This window comes from Pteronotus mesoamericanus, unplaced genomic scaffold (assembly GCF_021234165.1).
Source record: "Pteronotus mesoamericanus isolate MK-2021 breed Mesoamerican mustached bat unplaced genomic scaffold, CSHL_Meso_final contig_22, whole genome shotgun sequence".
Lineage (NCBI taxonomy): Eukaryota > Metazoa > Chordata > Mammalia > Chiroptera > Mormoopidae > Pteronotus > Pteronotus mesoamericanus.
In genome coordinates this window covers 7,703,765-7,715,347 of record NW_026555090.1, presented here as the reverse complement: position 1 = coordinate 7,715,347, position 11,583 = coordinate 7,703,765, and the positions used below count along the sequence as shown (strand labels likewise).

At 54.6% G+C, this 11,583-nt stretch overlaps 1 protein-coding gene across 2 annotated transcripts in view; it reads left to right on the top strand.

Annotated features, from left to right (window-relative positions):
* Positions 1-339: 339 nt before the first annotated feature.
* SHISA6 (shisa family member 6) overlaps positions 340-11,583 on the top strand; it is a 273,975-nt gene continuing 262,731 nt past the window's right edge. For both annotated transcript variants that reach the window (XM_054571232.1, XM_054571231.1), the window contains exon 1: positions 340-974. In XM_054571232.1, the coding sequence (XP_054427207.1) occupies positions 340-974 (635 nt within the window). The remainder of the gene's footprint in view (positions 975-11,583) is intronic.

Sequence of the window (11,583 nt, the reverse complement as noted above, 5' to 3'; positions counted from 1 at the left end):
GGAGCTGCGCTTCGGGTCCTGCCTGAGCCAAGCGGAGCGCCGGGCCGTGCCGCTGCCGGCGGGGGATGGGGCTGCCCGGGAGGCGCGCCGAGCCCGCAGGGGGAGCGCGGAGCCGGCGCGCAGCGTGAGAGGAGCAGAGCAGCCCGCGCCGGGCCGGTCTGTGCGCACGGCGCGCCCCCGTCGCCGCTGCCGCCGCTCGCGCCTCGATGGCGCCGTCGCCCCGGTGCCACTGACCGCCCCGCGCCGCCAGCCCGGCCCGCGCGGCCGCCCTCGGAGCCCGCCGGCCGGGGGAGCGGCCTGCCGCGGAAGCCTACCCGCGCCCTCCCGCCCGGCCCCGCCATGGCGCCGCGGCGCCTCCTGCTGCTGCTGCTGCTCTTGCTGGAGTCCCTGGAATTGCTGCCCGGCGCCCGTGGCGCTCGCGGCCGCGCCGCCAACCGGACCCTGAGCGCCGGCGCAGCTGCCGTCGGGGGCCGGCGTTCCGGGGGCGCCCTGGCCCGGGGCGGCCGCGAGCTGAACGGCACCGCCCGGGCGCCCGGTGTCCCGGAGGCGGGGAGCCGGCGAGAACAGTCCGCGGCGGCAGTGGCGGCGGCCAGCGCGGCCGTCACCTACGAGACGTGCTGGGGCTACTACGACGTGAGCGGCCAGTACGACAAGGAGTTCGCGTGTAACAACAGCGAGAGCGGCTACCTGTACTGCTGCGGCACCTGCTACTACCGCTTCTGCTGCAAGAAGCGCCATGAGAAGCTGGATCAGCGCCAGTGCAACAACTACCAGAGCCCGGTGTGGGTACAGACGCCCAGCACCAAGGTGGTGTCGCCGGGGCCCGAGAACAAGTACGACCCGGAGAAGGACAAGACCAACTTCACCGTCTACATCACCTGCGGGGTGATCGCCTTCGTCATCGTGGCCGGCGTCTTCGCCAAGGTCTCCTACGACAAGGCCCACCGCCCTCCGCGGGAGATGAACATCCACAGGTGAGAGCCCCCAGGCTCCCGTAGCCTCGTCCCTCCTAACACGCTCGCCTTGTCCTCTTCACTCTCGGCGTCACCGCGACTGTCCTGACGCTCACAAGTCAGCTTCACCCTTGCTTCTTTGACAAGCAGTACATCCATCAGCGCCTCTTGTTCCCTCTTCTCCATTTCTTCAGAATTGGGAACACATGCTTGGGGTGGGAGGGGGATTTCTAAGGTATGAATTGGTGGGGTCCATGAAGTGTGAGTATAAGAATTTTACAAATTCTGTATTCCTGGATGGGCGCCCAGGGTTTAGTTTTTATGGCAGGTGGGCACTGTGGTGGAGGCTCCTAATACATTTGGTTTTCCGAGTCAAACTGTAGCATCATCTTCAATCAAGGAAATTGAGCAGTGTTGGAACCGTACTGAAAAGAGTACCAAGTGGTTTAGTCTGAACCGGGTGGTGTTAGAGATGGGAGCGCTGTGCAAAGGATGACTCTTAGGGGAAGAAGGAATAAAGACTTATCCCTTCCATGTTGACCAAGGGCAGATGGTGTCTCCATACATTCTGCCGAGTGGGCTGCTTATCTTTCATGCTGAGCCCCGAGGACTTGTTCTTTTAAACCCCGTAGGCAGAACTCTCTGAGTTAACACTTCTTGCTGTGCTAAACCTGCTGGGCATCTTTCACTCCTTCCATTAGGGAGGTGGTGGGGGCTGCCTCCTACCAAAACTTACGCCAAGGACTCAAAATATGGTGGGGAGTCCGTGGTTTCAGCCCGACTGCCTCCCACCCCAAAGCCCCGAGAACAGGAAACCAGCCTCTTGTGACAACTCGAGGAGCCAAGCACCTGGGGGACGCAGACTTAGCCCTGCTCCCAGTCCCCTTGTGATGATGAACGGCTGGACGGGGTTCAACAGAGTCCTTTCAGGGAACAAACGCTGCGCTAGGGAATTCCTCCGTTTGTGGCACACGAGGTGTGCGCTGTCCTAGTAACCAAGACCACCTCTCAGACCAGCGCTGCTTCTGAGTTTACCTGGCAGCCCCCCACCCTGAGCCATAGACCCTCAGCTCATCTCTGCACTCTGCTTGCTGTCCCTTTCTCCTGAAAGCCTTCTTCCCTCTCTGCTGTGGACGTCAGTCCCCTGCACCTTGATGAAGAGAGGCAGATAGAAATTTCTGGGCATAATTTTTTCCCCCCCTTGATCCTGGGGATGTTGAGAAAAGAAGATAGTTCCTGGCAGGTCTAATTGAGTCAAATCCTCAAAGTGTGGGCACTTCGATACTGACACACTCAGGTGTGGGAATTAGGATGCACCCAGGGGTCCCCTTTATGACCCTCATTCATCACTCGTAGGGGCCGCTGCTCTCCGTTCCGGTCCCACCCTGTTTCTCAGGTAGAAAGTCTGTGACTGGACCAGTCCTGGGAACGGACGGAGCAATTGTGGCACAGGGTCTGTGGCCAGGGCAGGTTGTCCGATGCAGAGGGCAGGTGGGATGGACAGCAAATGAAGGACAAGGCATTCCTTCCTTCGGGCCTTGTCTGATGAAGAATTCTGTTCACTCGCCTTGGAAGCAGAGAAGGCACTGCCTGTGGGCAAGCAGATGTACCTGGTCCTTATCATCCCTCCGCAGTCTCTGCTTTCAGCCCCAGAGGGTTGTCTGCTTTCACCTTCTTCTGTGGTCCTGCTTTCTTATCATCACCCCGTCTGCTCTAGCGGTGGCCTTCTGGGTGATTCTCACAAACCTTCCTTTGAGCCGTTGTCCTCTGCTCTCTCCAAGAGAGTTGCCCCCTGCTCTGGCCTTGCCACCTCCTCCTCCTGAGTTTCTTCATCATCACCTTGAAGGATACTGATGGGGTTTGCATGATGCTGGCCTTGGCCTGGGTTCTGTTGGCTTGTGACCCTGGAGATGTCAGGGTCCCTCCTGGTGTTTTCTCCCCTCCCTACTCCTCCGATCTCCCCTCCCCAAACTCGGGTGTGTGGGTGTAGGGCTCAGTGGCGATGCCACTGGGGGGTAGTTTTTCTCTGGGGCCAGGGGGGAGAGTAACTATGGGAATGGGGAGGAATTTCAGCCCTCAGACCATTATGTAAATATGGGATGTTTCTCTCTCAAATTCAACTCCTGATTTTATTCAGTTCACAGCACCTCTCCAGCAGCTGCAGTCGCGCCTGATCAGTGCTTTGGAAACCATCATATTGGTGCCTGTTGGGTAGGGGACAATGCCCGTCTCTGCTGGTGGGGCGGGGAAGGAGACCGAGCATGAGAGAGCCATCTAGGACACTCCACGAGTGACCTTGGGCGGGTGGGGGAAACTTATTTTTTAGTTTTGGGTAAGTCAGGCACACAGCGTCTCGTGGCTACCTCCTCCAGGCGTGTCAGGGTGAGTGTGCACATTTCAGGGAGATGCCCACTGACTCCTGGGGGTGCAGGTTACCACGCTCGTCTCACTTTGCACACACCTCCCAGGCCGCTGCTTGCTATTTTGGGGAGCAATGTGGGCAGAATGTCTGGTTGGGGAACTGGGGTAGGGAAAAGGAGACAGTGATGGAGAAAGAGGTACATATTTTCACCGTAATGAGTGTTCCCTAAGGAGAAGGGGGGATAAGAGAGAAAGTGTACTCTTCAGGGGGCAGAGGGAAAGAGGGGCGTGCCCTTGGTTCCGTAGTCCTTGAGCTAGTTCAGCAAAGACATTCCCTTTACGAAAAGACAGGATGCTTGTTCCTGTGTGATTCTCTGTGGAGACGGTAGCTGGCCAAGCAGGGGCTGAGTGAGGACACTGCCTCCTGGAAGGGGGCGTCAGTGGGTGCGTTCACAGGAGTAAAGAGCAAGGTGCCGCCCGAGGATCAAGCATCTGCCTGCTCCCGGGGTTCCCAGGCTGGCCAGCGGGCCCACCCCCGCCCCCAGCCACCCACGCCCACATGTTCCTTAGGTGTCAGGGCTTCTTTTCTCTTCTCCTGTCCCTTCCGGAAAGAACCGATTGAGAACTTTCCCAGAAGTGATGAGATGTTGCCATCCTGCTTCCCTGGGAGAAGCCAGTACAACTACAGGGTCCGGCACAAAGAACGCCCTCTTTTTATTCCAAACTCTTTCATTTCAAAATCATAGGCATGTAATTCTGTAACATAACACTGTCACACTCAATGATATTTTAGGTGAAATGTTCCAATGACAACTATAAATTATTACACCCATGTTATTACCCTACCAACCACATTCGAGCGAGCGTTACTTCTGCCGGACGCTGTATCAGCTCTCCGGTGCTTCTAGCAGGTAACAGTCACACGGAGCAGAGAGGAGACAGAGATGGGCAGAGGGACCCATGTGCTGGACCTGGAGAGCCTCACCCGGAGAAACACGGGGGGCCTGCCTTCCCCAACTGAAACCCGTTTTTCTACCGGGATCCCCGCCTCACCTTCTCCTTTTCACCTGCCCAGGCTGAGGCTCAAGCTGCTGGGCCACAGGCATCCACTGATTTTAAAGCCTTTTTTTTTTTTTTAAAAAAAATTACTGATTGGAGAGAGAGGGGAGGGTGGAGGGGAGAGAGAGAGAGACATTTTGTTGTTCCATGTATTTATGCACTTATTGGTTGCTTCTTCCGTGTGCCCTGACCAGGGATTGAACTTGCAGCCTTGGTGTGTCGGGGACAACGCGCTAACCCACCGGGCAACCCAGCCAGGCATCCGCTGATTTCAGTGTTTCAGGAGCAGCTTTGCAGCGCTTTTCCGGGGCTGTGTGCTCAGTGAGGGGCTGCTGCTGTTTTCCAAGGGCAGGGTTTCTGCCCAGGAAACGCCCCAGGAGCCTGGTTTCCTTTGGATGTTCAGTTCCATAGGCGTGTCTCACAGTCAACCCGGTCCCGCCTTCTCACCCTGACTTGATTCATTAGTGTCTTGGAGGTGAGAATCATTCTGAGGGAGGCACTGTGTGGTTTTGTAAAAAAATGGCTCATTAACAGATGGGTCAGGAAGCTGTTAGGATGTTTCAGATGCTGTTGGTGAGGTCAGAGCTGCCCTCTGCAGGGGTGGGGGCAGGGAGGAATTTGGGGGTGGGGTGGAGAAGTGCTCAGCGCTGTGGAGAAAAGGGCCCTGAGTACTCACGAGTCCGCAGATGGTCTTAGGCAAAAGGAAAAGCGCTAAGCGGTGACCCCTATAGTCGGCAGAAGGGTCCTTCATCTTTGGCTTCCTCTGCTTATTTCCAGAGGAATCAGGGAGCACTTTGTTCCACTTTTTCTCCCTCTAGAAAGTAATTACAAATCCAAAGCTCTGTTTTTCCCTCACAAACTACATAACCGCAGGACCACTTTGCTGACTGATTTAGTGAGTTCTCTTCTTGGGTTCTTGGGCAATGAATTGTCAAATCACTCCAAACACTCCATTTTTTTTTTGAAGCACTGTGGACTCATTAGAATGAATTGCTCTAAACAGAGAGTCAACTTGTTTTTTTGCTTCAAATATAGCAGTGGGAAGGAAGAACAAAACCATCTTGCCTTGGACTAAAGGTCTTTGTCTTGCATGTTTTCCATTTTCTTTTAGTAAAAAAAAAAAAAAAAAAAAGGAGCATGTAGGGAAAGCAGTGAAATTGTGGAAAATTTAAGAAGGCCTGTGGAGGAGTGGTTAGGGAAGCGCACCAGGAAAACAGAAAGCAGCAACAGTAGTAAAAGGGGGAAGGTGATCAGGTGAGAGACGTGGATGGTGTTGCTCAGATTCTGTGCTTGCTTTGTCTCTGACATGCCTGCAGCTACATGCATGTGTGTTTGTTCAACAGAGGCGGCCTGCTCACATACTGTGGGCGAGATATGTTGCAAACTGTAAAGTGGCTGTTTGTTTCCTTGGACACATGAGGCTAGCGGGGCTCATTCTTGATTCAGCATGGCAGCCATGCCAATACTTTTCAAAAATTCCTGGACGGGGCAGTTCTCCCTGGCACGTCACTTGCTGTCTTCATGTTCTCTCCCGCCTGACCCCACGCCCAGAAAGCATGTACCTGTGTCCCTCTTTCCCTGCCCCGGGCTCAGAGCACATGTATGTGAGGGGACCTGCTGCTAAGATACCGAGAGGTGACCCACAGTTCTAGGCTGCCAAGGCACAGGGAGAGAAGAAGCCCAGCGCATTCTCTTCAATCTATTTTAACGAGGGAGCGGATTGACTGTGCAGTCGATGCAGATCAATTGTGCGGGAAGCGGCGGTTAAGACAGCTGCAAAAGTGCGCTGATGGGAAGCGGGTGAATCATGGGCCCCAGCCAGACATGCCCGTGGATCCGGAAAAGAAGGGAACCGCACCAGAAGAAGCTCCATTCCTCTCGTTTCACTGCCTGATTCTCAAGGCCTGGCAGGATTGCCTTTACATCTTAACTTTCTGGCTTCTTTTCTGTAGTTGGCGGGAACCTCAGCCACTTGTTGGAACTAACGCCCAGCTACCGGCTACTGGCGGTCACCTCGCTTTTTCCCCGCCATACTCTCCCCATCCTGAGTCCTGGATGATCTGTTTTTGAAATTATGGTGACTTCGAATGCCTTGTCTTATAATTTCTGTTATATCCCTTGACAGTACGTGTCTTGGGGAACCGCAGAGTTGTGGTTGGAGCTTTCTGGTGTATAAGATGTCTGCGATCGGTGATGGGGAGGGGGGCTCTGACAGACTTTATTAGGGACTGGGTTAAACTCATTTTTAAAGTGCCTTCTGCTGTGATTTTTTCCTCTTTTTTTCTGTCCTGGGAAACTCTAAGCCATTATTTTTCCCTGAGTCACGTTTGCGACCTCGCATGTCTAGCACCTTGCAGACGTTGCGGGGGAGGGGGGGTGGTGGACGAGTTGACCAGCGAACCCTCATAGGGTCGCAGTCCCTCAAGAGCAGGCCTATTTCAGAGCCATTCAGGACAGATTGCTAACCCTGTCTATTACTGTTCCCGTTCCTCTTCTTCTCCGTCTTCTCTCGAAGAGCAGAATGTTCTGAAAAGGCAAAGGAGTACTCTTGTCTTGTCATCCCTTACAGAATCATAGAATTTCATTGTTTATTGTTGACGCTGTGCCAGGTTTCCCCCATTTCCTCCCGCTTAGCCCCCCTCCACGCTGCGCCCTCCCCCCTTGGGCCTTCACCCCATTGTTGTCTGTGTCCATGGCCTATGTCTATACGCATGGACGTTCTTTGGCTAATCTCTTCTAGCGCACTCCCACCTCTCCCCTCTGAGACCTATCAGTCCGTTCAATATATCCATGCCTCTGGTTTTATTTTGTTTGTCAATTTATTTTGTTCATTAGATTCTGCATGCGAGTGAGATCGTACAGTACTTGTCTTTCTCTGACTGGCTTTTTCCTTAGCATAATAGTCTCCAGGTCCATCCATGCTGTCGCAGAGGGTAAGATTTCCTTCTTTCTTTACAGCCACGTAGTATTTCATTGTGTGGATGGACCACATCTTTTTTATCCACTCCTCTACTTGGGTACTTGGGCTGCTTCCAGATCTTGGCGATTGTAAATAATGCTGCTATGAACACAGGAGCATAAAATATTTATTGTAGTTAAGTCACTTAACCTAACTTCCTGATTTTATAAGTGAGACAGCCGAAGTACAGAGAAGCTGGATTCCAGGGCCGGGGTTTCCCTGCTCGTGGTGAGCGAGCGCGGTCGAGAAGCCAGGGGCCGGCATTCCTCCCATGGTACTGCTCAGCCTCGTCTTGCCCGGTGAAAACCTGTTCTGCTTTACTTCACATACATATTTCTTAGTCATCATGAAATAACTTGCAGATTAGAGATGTGAGTGACAGCTTTCTTCCCTACATTTTTCAGCCTTTCCTTGTTCAGGTTTTCCATCCACTAAAATGATTTCCATTCATCTTCCCTGGTCCTTTTGCAATTTTTCTACTTACCTTTTTAAAAGGGCAGTAGCCCAATCCGAGCATCATCGGATCTGACCAATACAGACCATTGAAGAAGGAAGACACAGCATGAGCCAAAGAGTTGTGAACCCAGGCAACGGGTCACCGATTTAACACCGTGGGCAGAAATCTAAATTAAAACTGGGGTTGTGAATGCTCTCTCTCTCCCCCCCAGAGGTGGGCGAGGATCCTGAGACCACCAGGTCACTGAGTTTCAGCTTTGCAGACACCAGACCCCTCCAGGCATCCTGTGGGCCTGCGTGTGGGAGATTTCAGGTTTGCCCCCCAGGACGGCTCCTGTATATCTAGGACAGCATTGTGAGCCACAGACCTATGTCCACTTGGTCCAGCCCTGCCCTTTCTCACCTCTGGGCCAGGACAGCTCAGGGCCCAGGTGAACACAAGGCGAGGGGTCCAGAGAAGCTTCTGGCAGAATGGCTAATGAAACTGGACATTGAGGTCCAACTGTTATGTGAAATTAGTCTCTGTGGCATACATTTTGAGGCCTTTGCCTGCAGTGCGCCTGACTCTTCCTTTGAGAGAACCAGGGCGTATGTTTCCTGATGTGTCTTTCTTCTGAGCGGTCACCTTGGGAGGCGGCACACTGACTCTTCCCCGGAAAATGTTGCCATCGTTCCTCTCTTGGAAGTGTTTTCAGAGCCCATGGCACGTCATTGCAACTCTGTAATGGCGGCATATTTTCATCCTCTCAGGGCAGATTTGATTGTTGTAAGCAGCAATAAGTCATGGGGCAGAGGCCAATGAATGAGATAGGTGATCGGCTGGTTATTCATCAGAAATAAAGAGCGCCTCCGGGAATGAGGCCTGCTCTGCGAGGAGCCACGCCGGCCGTCTCCGAAGGCAGGCGCCCAGTGGAGGCGCTCCCGTGATGAACGGCAGCCCGGCAGACCAGGGCTCTGCTCTCCGCGATGACCACACGGAGGGGCCGCTTCTCACATGGAAGTGTGACTGCTGACGGGCCTGAAGAAAATCAGCTTCATGCCATATCACTGTGTCGGGGCAGACGCTGGAGAAGTTGGGAGAGGGGAAAGGAAAAGAGATGCAGAAAACGACACATATAACTGCTCAGAAAGGGTGGGGAACACATAGAACGTCCCACATTTCTGCATGAGGCAATAGACAATTTAGAGAACCCAATTTAGAGTCCTAATTTGATTCTGAGGGTAAAGGGGCCCAGTTTCTCTGGGATGCCTGTGGCCAGGTGTGGGGTCAGAGCCCGGTGTTCTCCGTGCTCCCTCATCTGTCCATCTACGTGCCATCGCCTCTGCAGTTTGGCATTCAGATGAGGTCACCGCTTGGGCCAGGCAGCCACCGATGAAGTAAAAATGTTGGTGAACATAGGAAGATGGGCTCCCAGGGGGCATTGCAGGTAGATCCCTAATGTGCATTGACCGCGCTTCCCCAGGCCCTCCCAAAAAGTTCATTCCTCTGACGAGACTGATCGCAGCAGTGGGGCAGGGTGGGGTGGGCTGAGTTTGGGGGTAGGTGACACGGGGCCTCCAGGCGCAGCCATTATTCTCATTCTTCTTCGCAGCCGCTGTGGGTGGGGTGGCGCCCCTTCCTCTCCATCAGGAGTTAGCAGGCGGGGAGGGGCTGGGCACCGGCGTAGGTGCTACCACATGGGCTGGGGCGGAGCCTCTGGCCCTGCCGAGTCCCTACAGGCACGCTTAGTCATGCCAGGAGGAGTCAGTCCTGCTTTGTAGCTGGGGAGCCGCCTTGTCTGTCTGCTTAGGTGTCAAGAAGAGGGAACTGTTCCCCAGGAGCTTGCACAACCTCATCACCCTGTAATCCCAGAAAGCCAGCTTTGAGGCGGACCTGTGATCTGTTAGAGGAGGACCCAAGTCACATGGATGGAGCAGGGAGGGAAACACCTAGAAGAGCTCCCGTTCTCCAGGGCTGGCTCCATACCCTGTGCCCTGCTAAGCACGTGACTGGTGGTGTCTCACTGCATCCTTCCGTCACCCTCAGAGCATAGGCGCTCGTGTAGCAGATGAGGAAATCAACTCAGAGAGGCTTAGCGACTGGTTAAAGGTCACACAGCAGGTACACTGCTGGTGTCCATTCCCTCTGAGGGCCAGAAGGGCAGCTGGCTCTCATCTTCCTGGATGTAAATCGTCAGTGATTCTCAGATTACTTGAGGAAGCAAAGACCCACCTGCTCGTGGCCTGGGACAGGCTGTCACCGTACGGGATGGGAAGATAAATGGCCTGCTGATGAAGTACTTCAGAGCTGGGCCCGTGACCCTCGCGCTGTGTGCAGGGCACAAGGGAGCCCTGGGTGGTACCCGGGATCTTTTCCAAGAATGGATAATGTTGACTGAGGGTAGTGAAGGCAATACAAAGAAAATGTAAACACTGAAACCAGAATGAAACACCCTGATTTTGATTGAAGAAAAAACTCGAAACATAAAACCTTTTGCAGTATTGAAAGAACCCCGGGGCAGTTCTGGATGAGTCCTAGCTCCGGAGAGCAATAGGGGAGCTAGAGAAAGCCCAGGGTTGGGGGAGGGCGGGCCTTGGGTCATTGCCAGTTTTATTACTGAGATGTACAGCTCACAAACAGCTCCGTTTATCACACCGCCCCCCGCCACCCCATTTATAACATCCAGCACTATGCACACAAGACACAGAATTTCAGCCAGCTCACTTGTGCTTCCCGCTCTAGCTCTGTTCTTTTCCTGTCTTGATTCTCTTTGCCCTGCTTCCCAATTCCTTGCTCTGTTTCTCTTGCCCTCAAGCCCTCTGTCCTGAAAGGCACGTGAAAAGGACGGCATCCCGGGCAGCCCTGCGAGCCCTGGGTTCCACTCTCAAGCTCCGGCTGTCGTGGTCGGGGCGGGGCTCCCACACCCTGGACCGCAGCTCCAAGGCGGGGGCCCCTGGCCAGGGGGCTTGTCCAGCTGAGGTGGCTGGGGGAGCCGTTTCCCTGGCTCTCCCCAGGGCTCCCGCACACTGTTTTCAGCCCCGACCCTGGCTCATTCCCCTCCTGGTCAGAGGGCAGGGGAACCCTGGATCCTCCTTGTGGAAAGCGACTGTCCCCATCTCGAGACTCCTGGAGGCCGAGTTCCGGCCAGGCTCCGTGGCCCCAGCCTTGGCCCCGCTCCCCATGACGTTTGGGAGAAGAGCCGCTGCTTTCTGCAGGCTTCCCAAACACTCTCATTATTCCTTGTTTTTTTGGCATTTGGTCTCGTGTACTGTTCCCATTAGCTCCGGCATTAAAGTCTCATTACTTGGGACATCTGTCCTCTGGACATATTTGTGGTTGCCTTAGCCAAATGTCCTCTTCTGGGAGGTATGCTTTCCACCCATAGTCACCTCTTAGCTCTTCTGTGGGTTCTGCTACTCTGAGGAGGCGGGATCTGGACCCCGGGGGGAGTACCTGGGCAGGAGGTGTGGCTGTTCAGTGTGAGCGACACCTGAGAGTGTGTGGCAGAGCCTTCGGAGCTCCTGGGAATACAGGTCGGCGGGGAGGGGGCTGAAACCCATCATAGCCTAGTTGTCCGGACAGCTTCCCTCCCGCCCAGTGCTGGGGTCAGTCTCAGAGCCCATGAGTAGGGAGCGCTGGCAATCTGGGCAGCTTTGCTGAGCACGACAGGGTCGCGTTCACCACCCCCCTGAGATGACCGGGCTTGAGGCCCAGCCCAGGCACCAGGCTGCTGCTTTAGGACGCGCAGAGGGACTGGATTCCAGCCCCCCTGGTGGAAGAGCAGGTGCCGCTCTCTGACTTTCTACTGCGTCCTG